Source organism: Staurois parvus, unplaced genomic scaffold (genome assembly GCF_062004578.1).
Source record: "Staurois parvus isolate SC_StPar_1 unplaced genomic scaffold, SC_StPar_1.0 ptg000066l, whole genome shotgun sequence".
Taxonomy (NCBI): Eukaryota; Metazoa; Chordata; class Amphibia; order Anura; family Ranidae; genus Staurois; species Staurois parvus.
The window spans coordinates 3,381,122-3,395,709 of NW_028317862.1; the positions used below are offsets into that span (position 1 = coordinate 3,381,122).

Genomic DNA, 14,588 nt, shown 5'->3' on the forward strand with positions numbered 1-14,588 from the left:
TAATACATTGTTCTTCTAGAATTTTCTACTGGTTCCTTGATGGGTTTGGGCTAATTAACCTTCTGTTTTGGTGCCTTCTCAGTTCTTGGGCCAACACCACTTGGCAGAGCCAGCAGCAAGACCCCAATGATCTTTTTGTTTGTAAGGGATGCATTCTTCCTATTGACATCCAATAAATTACTTTAATCGAAGTATACAGGCGAATGTTAATACACATATATACAGGTGAAACTCGAAAAATTAGAATATCGTGCAAAAGTTCATTTATTTCAGTAAGGCAACTTAAAAGGTAAACTAATATATGAGATAGACTCATTACATGCAAAGTAAGATAGTTCAAGCCGTGATTTGTCATAATTGTGATGATTATGGCTTCCAGCTCATGAAAACCCCAAATCCACAATCTGAGCCTAGAATATTGCACCTTTTCACAATATTCTAATTTTCTAAGTGTCCCACTCTAATCAGCTAATTAAGCCATAACACCTGCAAAGGGTTCCTGAGCCTTTAAATGGTCTCTCAGTCTGGTTCAGTAGGAATCACAATCATGGGAAAGACTGCTGACCTGACAGTTGTGCAGAAAACCATCATTGACACCCTCCATAAGGCGGGAAAGCCTCAAAAGGTAATTGCAAAAGAAGTTGGATGTTCCCAAAGTGCTGTATCAAAGCACATTAATAGAAAGTTATGTGGAAGGGAAAAGTGTGGAAGAAAAAGGTGCACAAGCAGCAGGGATGACCGCAGCCTGGAGAGGATTGTCAGGAAAAGGCCATTCAAAAGTGTTGGGGACTTTCACAAGGAGTGGACTGAGGCTGGAGTCAGTGCATCAAGAGCCACCACACACAGACGGATCCTGGACATGGTCTTCAAATGTTGTATTCCTCTTGTCAAGCCGCTCCTGAGCAACAAACAACATCAGAAGCGTCTTACCTGACCTAAAGAAAAACAGACCTGGTCTGTTGCTCAGTGGTCCAAAGCCCTCTTTTCTGATGAGAGCAACTTTTGCATCTCATTTGGAAACCAAGGACCCAGAGTATGGAGGAAGAATGGAGAGGCGCACACTGCAAGATGCTTGAAGTCCAGTGTGAAGTTTCCACAGTCTGTTGATTTGGGCAGCCATGTCATCTGCTGGTGTTGGTCCACTGTGCTTCATTAAGTCCAGGGTCAACGCAGCCGTCTACCAGGAGATTTTGGAGCACTTCGTGCTTCCATCCGCAGACAAGCTTTATGGGGATGCTGACTTCATTTTCCAGCAGGACTTGGCACCTGCCAACACTGCCAAAAGCACCAAAACCTGGTTCAAATGACCATGGGATTACTGTGCTTGATTGGCCAGCAAACTCGCCTGACCTGAACCCCATAGAGAATTTATGGGGCATTGCCAAGAGAAAGATGAGAGACATGAGACCGAACAATGCAGAAGAGCTGAAGGCCGCTATTGAAGCATCCTGGTCTTCCATAACACCTTAGCAGTGCCACAGGCTGATAGCTTCCATTGAGGCAGTAATTGCTGCAAAAGGGGCCCAAACCAAGTACTGAGTACATATGCATGCTTATACTTTTCAGAGGTCCGATATGGCCAATGCATTGAATGCATGAAGGTAAAAAACCTTGAGCCTGTACAACCACTTAAAAGCAGAAGTCAAGGCTGCGATATAAAAACATATCTCAATAGAGAGAGCCCACACATGCTTTATAAAAATGTTTTGTTTGTCGCAGGCCCAAGTAGATGTTATTATGTAGTCACTTGGCACTGGTAGGAGATTTACTTCTAAGTAGTATTACCCAACCACAGCACTATCTGCCTGGAGTTTGTATGTTCTCCCTGTGTGGGTTTCCTCTTGGTACTCCAGTTTCCTCTCACACCCTAAAGACATGCTGGTAGGTTAATTGGCTCGAACTGCATGCTGCTTGAGGGCAAGAACTAATGTGAATACTATATATATATATATATAAAATATAATATAATGGAGCTATATAACTACCTGTAATAAGGCACGAGAGCCCATTCGTTTGAATGGACTCTGACACGCAGGGAGGAAGTCCCTGCACTTCTTCTGAAAACGCAGCCCGCACGGGAACCTCCGTTCCCAGTACGGTTGCGTTTTCCAGTGCAGGCTGCACTCCTCTGTGCGGGTAGTGCATCTGCATGGATATTCGTGTGGATCCACAGCGGCACCACCTGCACGGATGTGAACCTAGCCTTAATGGGCCTCAATGAGTTGAGGGAGTGATGGAAAGGAACTTTTCTCACTGGAGAGCTCCTCCATCATTGCACATTCTGTGCTTTGATGGCATTGAAGGTGCCCAGATTGTGTCCAGGATTTAATGCCTAATCTATCAAATTGTAGAGAAATGGCCTATAAACTAAGGCACAATGATTTTGGCCAAGCATAGATACAATTGAGTAATCTGAAGGTGAGCAGCACTTGCTGTCCTTGCCTACACCTGCTAAATTCAGCATCAAGGACTGTGTACTAACATTGCTGTACTTCATATTATATGATTGCTTGTTCAAAATTCTCACTGATTCTGTCTGTCTTGCACCAGTCTTTGCACATGCTGATCCGTGTGAACATATGTGTGAATATATGCATTAAGACCACTTGGCATATCACCAGCATTGATAAAGTCCAGAGCAGTTCATCTCTTGTTTGGCCTTTAATTTGTTTAAATAGTGCTGCTGGCATCTGTGAGCCTTTTATAGTTTGTATACATAAGCTTTGCCTCAGCAATCCTAGCTTTTGCTTTTCATTTTTCAGGCTAAGTGAAAAGAAACCCCAAGATGATTGTTTGGAGGGAGGAAATTACACATTTGTGACCAATGTGTAAATACTGTAACGTTATCACCCTGAACTTTTTTTCCATTTAAGTCACGCATTGCACACTGTAAAATAAACTAGGCCATAATGGAACAGAACCAACAGTTTCAAAATTATTCGCCACATTTTTTTTTCCTGTTTTCAATTTTTTTTAAGGTGCTGTTCAGTAACAGAAAATATTCCTTGCTCTTCATCCATTGTTTCACTTGTTTCTTAGAGGACCTGTGCCCAGACAAACACCTATCCCAAACAAGCTGTAATAGTACTTTAACACTTTGTCTATTCTGACACTTTATTTTTTGCATGGATGTTAAAATATGCATTTTTTTTTGCTAGAAATTACTCTAAACCTCCAAATAATTATATATGTTTCTGAAAGCAGAGGCCCTGTATACTTTAACGATGGTAGTTGCAATTTTGTATGTTGTGTAATTAATTGAGAAAGGGTTTATCAAACCATATTTTATGTAAGCGGAACTTTGCCCATAACAGCTTGATAAAACTCAATATTCTTTAGCAAGGAACATACATTCCACATTAATAATTATGCTACCAAAAGTAGTGTGTGCTGTAAATTGCCTCCAGCATTACTCCTGTTTCTTCTTGCTGGAGGCTGCCATTTTCATGAAGCCCAGAGCAGCAGTAAGGCTGGTGTCACACTGATCCTAGCATTTATGTATTTACCTCGTTTTTTTACTTCCTTTTACCGCGTCTTTAACAGGACATTCTGCACACTGGTATATACCCTTTCAAGCAAACTATGCAATAAATAGGGATATTTGGTTCACACATATTGCAATACATTCTTAAGCTGGCCAACTGCGTCAAAGTAATCCCTCTATGGCCAGTCCTACTCTGCCCTGCCTACGCAAGTGCTACTGTGGACACAATGCTAGCATAGGGGAAAAGACACAATGGGGAGAGCTACAAGGTCTGGCTACTGACCCTTTAGCACCTGATGGATAAATGCATGCACTAGCTGTATGGATTTGAGCACAGGGATCTCTTGTTTCTTGTTTAACAGGACATGTCACTCACAATTGCACCAAAAAATGCATTGTGGATGAATTTTTATTTTTGCCCTATTTACATTGACTTCAATGGGGAAGTGCATTTATGGTACGGTGCTTTTACTGCACCAAAATTGCAGCAAGCAGGATTTTAAAAAACGCACCTGACCCTCTGTGGATTAGTGTGAAGAGTTCCATAGGAAAACATGGAAACACGTTTTTCCTCTGCATTTAACACAAAAGTGGAAGAAAAACGGATCAATGTAAAACCAGCCTACATCTTTAAGCTGTCAGGAGATCGGCCTCTACATTTTCAGCACAGTTCCGAAAAATAGAGAGCAACTGAGCATGTGCAGAGCAGGCTGACAGTGTATTACTGGATTTTAAACAGAATAGGCCAGGGCTCAACAAATCCCAGGCACCAGGTCGCCATGGCGACTAGAAATTGCGTCCTGGCACCTTGGTTCACACATTGCCTCCCTTTTAGACTTTAGTGTAAAAATGCCTCCCTTTAGACTTCAATACAAAAACTCTTTTGTCAATAGCAATCTTATGTGAACGCTTATCTACGCATGCCACTCTCCTCTATTACTTGCGAGTCTGGGATGCACTGCTACAAACTTTTCATAATGGCACTCAAAACACAGTGTGTGTGGATCGAATCTGTGTGAACCACCTCAATAAGAATACATATCTAGCCTGTCATGCGAATCTAAGAGTTTGAAAATGCATCCAATATAGCATGTGTGAGCCAGGGCACCTCCATTCACAACTGGGCATTTTGGGATTGCGACATAATCAAAACGCAGGTTCAAGTGCCATTATTTTCAGTGGCACATAAAATGTTCATTTTTGCTGTGAGTGTTGTGTAGCAAATTAGGTCACATGAAGCTTGACACCCAAAAGTTGCCTTGCCCCAGGCGCTGACAACCCACGCTGTGCTGAAGAAACCCGTCTCCTGATTTTTTTTTTAGCTGACTCCTAGATTCAAAGCAAATTTGTCAAGCTTTGGTATAGGCACTTGTTTTACATAGCTATACCTGCAAAAGGGGCCAGCATGAAGTGATCTAGAAGGGCTTAATTCTCTGACTAAAGTTTCACTTTAAACTTTGTTCCTGTGAAGTTGATGGTACAAAAAAAAAACAATGGTACCCCAAATTCTCCATAGGCAAAGCTGTAAACGCCTTTACAGGTTATCAGGTTAAAGTTAATCCTGATTCATTTAATACCTGGATCACTTTTACCTGGAAGCTGAGAGCCAGCTGTAAAAGTCAATACCAAGCTTTCAGTTGCAGTTGTGAGCTTGATTTAACACCTTGAATACCAAGATGTTAACATACCTTGCTGGAGTAGTGGTTAAAACAAGTCCTTTCTCATCACTCTAGCTGTAGGCATTTTTCAGAAATTCATCTTTGACGTTCACAACAGACACACTGAAATCTAGCATAAAAATGAATAGAAACTACAGATGACTAGTCTGTTACTGTGCTTAGTAGATCCCACTACTGACCTCTGTTACTTGAGGACCTAGTAGTGATATAGGAGCAGGTGGATTGAGGACCAGGCATACCCAAATGTGTGCAAGGTAATAAAGGTTCTTCAGACAACTGTATCTATGTAAAGGGTGGTGCTCACCTCTTTACGTTGCTTTTCTTGACCTGGTGGCTTAATGTATGTTGCAAAGAATTGGTCTTACATAAGGACAAGCTGCTGTTGCTGCCCAGGACTTCCTTCGTTTGTAAGGTAGTCTCTGACTTGCACCTTAAAGCAGAACTAAACTGTCTCAGTCAACATTGTTAATCATTATGCTACTAGCTTTAATGAATAGGAAAGTATCTTTTTCTTCTTTTTACGTTTCTTCAGCTGTTTCCTGGCTTCTGGCCTAGGCCAAAATCTCTTACATCCCAGGAGTCTTCATGGGCATTTTTTTTTCTTTCATCTGGAAGAGGGGCTTTCTCAGCTAAGCACACCTTCCTGCCTGTCTGCTTGAGCTAAGGAAGGATGGATTCCAGGAAGTAAATGCTGCCTGAATCCTAAGCCCTTACTCAAGACGGCCACTGCTAGAAATGCTAGGGGGTGTGTTTTTCAAAGTGATTTCTCAACACAATAAAGCATGGGGACATAGATGGATGGGTGTTTTCTGTGAATATTAAAAATGAATTAAATGGTGTTTTGCAGTTTGTGGTGTTCAGATATAGTTTAGTTCCGCTTTAATCAGAACATTGTTTTGCCGTCCTTTTTGCCTGCTTCTGTTTTGTTAATTGGAAATTTCCCTCCTTTGTCTTGATGTGAATGGGGCTGTGTGTGTCTAACTCTGAGCCATTGCTTCTCTCAGATTGACTGATTCACTTTTGTCATTCCAGATGGGCCCCAGAAAAGGTGCCCTGGCTTCTCGTTCCGCCATCACTAGATGGCTCTGATAGACCATTGTTCAGACTTATGGTCTGAAGGATCGGATTCCTCTCTTTCCTGTTGAAGTATACTCCACAAATGCTGTTGAGCTTTTGGGTATTGTGCCTCTGTTTTCTAGATTTACAAGGCTACCACTTGGTCATCTATTCACAGATTCTCTACATTCTGCCAGGTAGACATTACTGCTTCATCTGACGCTAGTTTTGGACATAAGGTCCTTCAGGTGGCTTATGGAGCTGCCAGCAGGAGTACCCAGTTCTTCTTGTTTCGCTGGGGCTATTAATGATTGTTTGCTGTTGCCTACCCACAGTTGGACTGCTTTTGTGTTTCCCAAAGACTGTGTCCCTCAGTGGATGAGAAAGAAAATAGGATTCTTGTACTCACTTGAAAATCTTTTATCTGGAGTCCATTGGTGGACATAGGCTCCACCCACTATGTTTATCATTCTGCTCCCAGTACTGTTTTGCTACAAAACGGAGACATGCTGGTGGTAGTAGTGATGGGGATCCATTCCCCATCTGTCCAGAGGATCCGATGACAGGTGGAAACGGACAGGCAGTCCGTTTCCATCTGACCGCCCCATAGGAAAAAGTAGACTGTGTCTGCAGATGCAGACCTGTCATCTGCTTGCTCTGCAGGGATCAGCTGAAAGATCCCCCGCTGAGCAAACCGGTCTGCTGGCAGGTCCGCCCCATCTGAAAGGGGCCCGAAGGTTTAAGACATTCTGTTCTCACTCAATGGACTCGAAGAAAAGGATTTTACAGTGAGTAGAACATAAATATAAATCATATATAATTTTTTTTTTTTGTAGTCTTTTTGCCACCAAATTCAGTTCACGTTTTAGTAGATAACTGGCATTAGTCCTTAAGTGGATCTTTAATGAAAAACACAAGATCCATTTGTTAAGCAGCCCCCAGTTCCAGATTAAGGAGAGTTAGCTGAAGGTAAAGGGAAAACTTACCCTAAACCCCCAGCTTCTGGTGGCTTCTGCTGATGACTTCACTAGGCCTTCTCAGGATCCCAGGAAAGCCAAGAATCCCATGGAAATGTGCTCCTGTTCTATACAGAGATGCACTTTCATGAGATTTGGGATCCTCCGTTTCGATCTTTGGGTTTTGCTAAGTGTGCGGAACATCAAGTAAGTATATTTTAAGCCTTTTTTTTTCCTAATTTAAGTTAGCTTTTTCCTTTTTTTTTTTTTTTTTCTTTTTCTTCACCCCAAACTCGCTGTCACAGTTTAATAAAAAAAAAACAAAAAAATTATTACTGTGCTAGGGCTTTGCCCGCGGCCAGTCAAGCCATTCATTCAGAGTTATGTGAATGAAAAAACTACAACTACTGTCAGCCTCTGCAGCTGACAACTTTCAGTTTTCAATTAACTACTAGAGCGCTGGTAAGCACTCTAGGTAGTTCATTGATAGTTCCTGTCTTTGTGTATCTGCCTGCCTGTATGAGCAGACCCTTGCATAGTATAACATGTTTATTTAAAAAAAAAAAATGTACCTTTAGTAACACTTTAACTATACCATTGAAGGTTGTTTGTTTTTTTTTGTTTTTTTATATATCTGTTTTGATACCATGTTGTAAATATAAAACGCCTGGTGATCCTGCCATAAATTTAGTGAGCTCCTAGCTACCTGTTGTGAGCTGATGATACCGATCTAAATCGCACAAAGTTATCGGTCCTGCCTCAATATTCTGTGGACTAAAGAATGTCTCCCCTTATGTTATAGAGATGAGTAGAAGGAGAAGTTATCTAGGACTAGGGTGACAATGCTGTTCCTTCATAGATACAGTACAGTAAGTGGGCCTTGGGCTGGCCATACATTATACAATTTTCTTGAGAATTTTGCTTTAGATTTACCAAAAGCCATATAATTTGAGGTCAAACCTAAACAAAACTTTCAATTGTTTCCATTTAGGCAAGCCCTTGCACTACATAGTTGAAGGTAAATCTAAAGGAAATTGGGCAGAAATTTGTATGACGATTGTGTAGTGTAAATTTGTATGAAGATTGTGTAGTGTATGGCCAGCCTTAACCTAGGACAGGAAGTGTTGTACTCAGGTTCATCAGGTGAAAATTAAGGAAAGGACTTAAAAAAATTCAGCTAATGAGTCTAAGGACTGGGTAAAGTGCAATATATTTTTTGTTGATGGGTTAAGATACTTTGTTTTCCCGACTGCTTTGTTAGGTCATTGCTAATACAGAGAGGATTTATGTAGCAGGGTTGACTTTTTTTTTTTTTTTTTTAAGCTGTTAACAGTGTGAATTTTCAAAATACACATTGTATAAATCAGGAACTGATGAGGTGTCACTACTGGAAAAATTCCCTTGTGACGTTTGTGGTGATCTTGATTCCACTGTAAAAGCAGCTGGTATTTGACTTTTCAGTTTTATCTGTCCAGGTCCAGGGTGCCCAACTTTATTTGTTACATCATTTTAAAACCTCCAGCTTATTTTAAATGAATGCCAGGTCTTGGAATCAGCATATCTGCTTTTTTTTTTTTTTTACTGCCACAACACTGAATAGTAATAATACTTGGGGCACTAAACTTTAATTTAAATATATTCCACAATAGCCGTAGGGGATATAATCTACTTTGTGTGCACTAAATGTCTTTGCATGTCAAGTTATTACCTTGCAATAGTGGTTGTGACATCACTGTGCTGCACATACCCTGAGCAGAGCTGTGGGACGGACACCCACTACAGACTGTCAGCAGGAAACTGCAGGAGGGCTGGATAGAAGACCTGTTGCCCCGCACAAGATGAGGCAAGAGAGCAGCATAGACTGGTCTGGATCACAAGAAGCTCCTGCACAAAGGAAAAAGGTTCACACTGGATTACTGCACAGATCTAGAAAAAATACACAAAGAACACCCACATTCAAGTGAGAATACACATGCCACTTGTATTAAGCCAAGAGTTTGCTTATTCTAGAGTTCAGCTTTAAAGTGATACTAAGGCTAAGATCTTTGTTTTACCTTCATGCATTCCTTGGGGCTAAGTCCTTCTGTGTAAGTCTAAGGCGCCTGGTTCCATAGACGCACAGTTAGGGAGCGAGCAGACACTGGGGGAGATTTACTAAAACAGGTGCACTTAGAAGCTGATTTGCTACTATTCACAGCTGCACCAGATTCTAACTTCAGCTTTTTCAATTAAGTTTTGACAATAAAACCTGGAAGCTGGTTAGTTGATATGCAGCGCTGTCCCAGATTTTGCACCATGCAGTTTTAGTAAATGACTCCGTGTGCCACCGTAGCAATTGGGTTGCTATGAGGACACGCTAAAAAGAGGAGGAGCCAGGATTGCCAGCGGGGGACCTAAGAAGTGGAGGATTGGGGCCGCTCTGTGCAATACCACTGCACGGGGCCACTCTGTGCAATACCACTGCACAGAGCATGTGAGTATAACATGTGTGTTATTTTAGTAAAGAAAACAAATTGACTTTGGTAACACTTTAATATTACAGCCACTTTGGTTGAGTTGCAAAATTTAGGAAATGAAAGATTGATGCAAGCTGTAGCAGTTTTACTGTTTAAATTCCTTTTAGGTTACTTTACTATTATTGACCATTGCAGTGGCTACCAGTTCATGGAATATACACTTGTAAATCTTATGTGGGTTAAAGGCAAGACCATGTATTTAAAGTGACCCTAAATTCATACTAGTTCTGCACATCTCAGCATTTACCGTGGATCCTGTGTGTCTTTCTTCCAAATGCTGTTTCTTCTCTGATTCGAATAAACGGTTTTGGGGCCTCACTGGGTCCCTCAATTAAGGAGAGATGGTATCAGTGTAATTTCTGCTTAAATGATTAGCTCACAGTTGCTCCCTGCAGTTTTTCCAATTACAATACTGATCATGTGATTATTGCAGGAAGACTGTCCTATTTAGGAAATAGGCAGCAGAAAGGAAGATGTAAGAAAAAAGCCATGTACGAATTTCAATAAAATCAGTGGAAGGAAATTTGCCGACATCCTCACAATTTATATAACTGACCGAGAATTTTCTTTTTTAGCAAATGTTTGATTAACCAGTTGCTGACCACCCGCAGTACTTATACTGTGAACTAGGGGCATAAATGATGCACCCGTACTTCACCTTAGCAGATGCGCACTTGAACTCCACTTCCGCGACCGCTGTATCACATATTATTTAATTTATGAATTCCATTCATAACAGCTGTTTCCTATAGTGAGCTGTGATTGACCCACAGCTATAAAATGGTGCATGGGCCAATCATAGTCAATCTGCATGTTCCTTTTGATTGGATGTAAGGTGGGTAGGTGGCCTTATCTTTGTGTTCTGTTGCTTGATTTACTACTTTCTGATCATTCCATCTTTGCATTTGCTTTATAAAAGGGAGCTGTAGTTTCTGCCTTTATTGAGATCCCATTTGTATTCTTGGGTTTTGTGGTTTTTTTTGTTTGTTTTTTTTGTTTTTGTTTTACATAAACTCATGTGTCTTTGTCCCAACAGTTTACAGAAGAGAAACTTGGACAGGCAGAGAAAACAGAGCTAGATGCCCACCTCGAGAATCTTCTTGCCAAGGCTGAAAGCACAAAAGTATGGACTGAAAAAATTATGAAGCAGACAGAAGTCTTATTACAGCCAAATCCAAGTAAGTAAAAGCATCAATTGAGACTGAGGTTGATTTTCTAAAGGGGTAGACAATCTTCATAAAAAGCTGTGTGAATATTAACTTCAGTTATCCAATCAAGTGAAAAAGCAACTGCATGTTTGGTTATTCAAAGTGATCAGAAATTTGTTTTGCACTTAATTGGGAATATTGTTAAAAGTGAATATTTATGCAAGTTTTGAGTGAAGATTCTGAACTCCTTTAGTAAGTCAGCCCAAGCATTTCCTAGCTATGGGTTGGGAGTGTACTCCTAATGTCTGCTGTGACAGAGTACCACCAGTAATCCTGGTGCTGCTCACAATTGGGTGGCAACACTGCTACCTGGGCCACCTACACACTGTCATAGCTACTAAATGAAGGTGTCCACAGTACAGATCGCACACTAGTCAAACAAATCACTAAATTTAAAGTGGAAGTAAATTCTGTTATATATATTTTTTAAATACATGCATCTACATGAGGTTTATGCCATATTATGCTAGTATACACTGCATATTGGCACAATATGGCAGCCTTACCTGTAAAATGATGCCCTCCAGCAGTTCTCACCCCATTGTAGTCACCGGGAACTGGGAGGACCCCACCCCCGGACAGCCAATATGGCGTGCCTATGTCACCCACACCATAATGTGGGGACGCAAAGATAGACCTTCCCACTTTGCATTGAGGCAGAGAGAAAACCCCAGGACCTAGCACATCACAGGACCACGGATTTAATTAAGTAAATTGGGCTTTTAGTTTAGATTTATTTAAAACTAACATGGTAGGATGAGCAGGTAGGACTTTGGAAGGATGGGTAGGGATGAATGGAAGGAAGGATGGGTAGGGATGAATGGAAGGAAGGATGGGTAGGGATGAATGGAAGGAAGGATGGGTAGGGATGAATGGAAGGAAGGATGGGTAGAGATGAATGGAAGGATGGGTAGGGATGAATGAAAGGAAGGATGGGAGGGATGGAAGGAGGGAAGAAAGGAAGGGAGGCAGGTGAGAAAAGGAGAGGGAGGAAGGGAGGGGAGTAAGGAAGGAAGCAATAAAGGGAAGCAAGGGAGGAGAGAGAGGAAGCGAAGAAAAGACATTACTCAGAAGCATTACAGAGCTGTGGCTGCTCTGTATACAATTTCCCACCCACACATCCTCTTCTGAGGAGCTGCAGGGACTGGAGTGTGGGTGGGCACAAGGGGAGGCAGAGGAGATCCAGCCTATATCTCCTATTGGTGTGGAAGATCAGGGAGGGGGCTGGACACAGAGGAGGGTGGCCCAGAAAGTGAAATCCAATTGACAGTCGGAGAAGATCGCTGCATCGGCGGGGACAGCTACAAGCACTGATCTCCCTGTATGGATTTCAGTGAAGCAGCTGGAAGTCGCTTCTCTTTCTCTTCCTCTCCCTCCCGGCGCACCATATTTCCACTCGCCAATGTGAGCAGGGGACTGGAAATTTTGAGCCCTGACTTAGTCTCATGCCAACATGCAGGTTAGCATTGTACTGGGAACAGCCGTAGGCATAAGGTACTTTACCTGCTAGATGGAAGTGCTCTGATATACACAGTCATGTTGAAACAGGAAGGGGCCATCCCCAAACTGTTAACACAAAGTTGGGAGCATGAAATTGTCCAAAATGTCTTGGTATGCTGATGCCTTAAGAGTTCCCTTCACTGGAACTAAGGGGCAAAGCCCAACCCCTGAAAAATAACCCCACACTATAATCCCCCCTCCACCAATCATTACACTTGGCAAAATGCAGTGAGCCAAGTACCGTTCTCCTGGTAACCGCCAGACCCAGACACATCCTTTGGATTGCCAGACCGAGAAGTGTGATTCATCACTTCAGAGAACACGTCTCCACTGCTTTAGAGTCCAGTGACAGTGTGCTTTTCACCACTGCATCCGATGCTTTGCATTGTACTTGGTGATGTAAGGCTTGGATGCAGTTGCTCGGTCATGGAAACCCATTCCATGAAGCTCTCTATGCACTGTTGTGCTAATTTGAAGGCCACACAAAGTTTGGAGGTCTGTAGGTATTGACTCTGCAGACAGTTGACGACTTCTGCGCTGACCCCACTCTGTCATTTTTTACGTGGCTTGCCACTTCGTGGTTGAGTTACTGTTGTTCCCAGTTGCTTCCACTTTGTTATAATACCACTAACAGTTGACTGTGGACTATTTAGTAGCAAGGAAATTTCACAGATGGACTTATTGCACAGGTGGCAAGCTATCATGGTACCACACTTGAATTCACTGAGCTCCTGAGAGCGACTCATTCTTTCACAAATGTTTGTAGAAGCAGTCTGCATGCCTAGGTGCTTGATTTTATACACCTATGGCCATGGAGGTGATTGGAACACATGAATCCAATGATTTGGAGGGCTGGCCCAATACTTTTGGCAATATGGTGTACCTTGGTGTTGATCTAGAAGGTATGGATGTACGTTGTTTTCCTGTTGGTTTTAATAGGATTCTTGAAAAAATACTGTACATTCTTCTCCAACCTGTGTCTCCCCAATTGTAAAATCACTTATGTCAGCATATGCTGTAACCACATTATTTTGAGAGATTCATATTAGTGACTCAAATGCAGTATGCTTTTCCAGTGAGGTGATTTGACTCCCATTTGAGTTGCATTTATTTGACTTTTTAGCTGCTCAGGAACTTAAATCAAGCTAAGGAACAAAGCCTTATGAAACAAAAGACACTTTAGGTTTTACATGTCAAGGGACTTGTAATTTCTGTTTAGCAAGTTTTGAAATCAAGGCACCCCTGTCAGAGAGCACAGACATATCCTCAATCTCTGCTGCAGCAGCAGTATGTCTTGGTGAGGAACATACACTCAACCTGATGGCTGCAGAATGAAAAATGGTAATGCCATTCTTTTATTCACCTTGCTGTCAGTTACATGTGCACTTTAGCAGTGTATGATTGTTTGGCTGAGTGCTAATCTCCCCTCTTACCAACATGTATATAGATAGATCTGGTTTTGGCTTTGTTGGTCCAGCTCTACTTTGAGGTACAGACTGAGAATCCGTTGTGGATAGGAACGTAATGCTGTAAAAGTAGATGTTTCATGTTGCAGCAGAAGAGAGGATCTTCAGGAAAGTAGAAGTATACAGCCTTCATTGAGCGGTACATAGACTAGTCTTCATCGTTTTGCTATTTCCTTACTTGCATTTCTGTAAATCTGATGTGGACTTTCATTATAATATCTTGACAGTTGTTAATTTATTGGTTCATTTTGCTGTTGACTTCCTTTAATATTTCTCCTTTGTTTTAAGCTCTCCAGGCTTCTTTTAAACAGACTTGAAGAAATGCTCTTTGTGTTTATCTGATAATGGCTGTCTTCCTGTGGCCAAATCCCCTTTTCCTTCCTCTGTTTGACTTGCCAGACTCCACAGGGAGTTTCGTATAGTACCTTGGATAGACACTGGGCCAAGAATTTTCTAGTTGAGTATCTTTCAAATCATATATTTTAAGAAATCATGTTCTGGCAATATCGGACCAGATAACGCATGGCAAGGGACCAGAACATGCTAGACGTAGCTTAAGAAAACAGGATGCTGATTTCAAATAAACGTAGGAATTGCTACTTTCAAATTCACATGCAGGTTAACTTTTGATATGGCTGGTAATTTTTTCTTTAAAAATGGAAAGGAACCGATTACTATTCCATTTTTTTTAGAATCAAAACATAGGTTTATATGGGGGGTTTG

At 41.6% G+C, this 14,588-nt stretch overlaps 1 protein-coding gene across 3 annotated transcripts in view; it reads left to right on the top strand.

Moving 5' to 3' along the window:
• SH3GLB1 (SH3 domain containing GRB2 like, endophilin B1) overlaps nt 1–14,588 on the top strand; it is an 89,121-nt gene that overhangs the window by 7,662 nt on the left and 66,871 nt on the right. For all 3 annotated transcript variants that reach the window (XM_089668897.1, XM_089668898.1, XM_089668899.1), the window contains exon 2: nt 10,728–10,869. In XM_089668897.1, the coding sequence (XP_089525023.1) occupies nt 10,728–10,869 (142 nt within the window). The remainder of the gene's footprint in view (nt 1–10,727; nt 10,870–14,588) is intronic.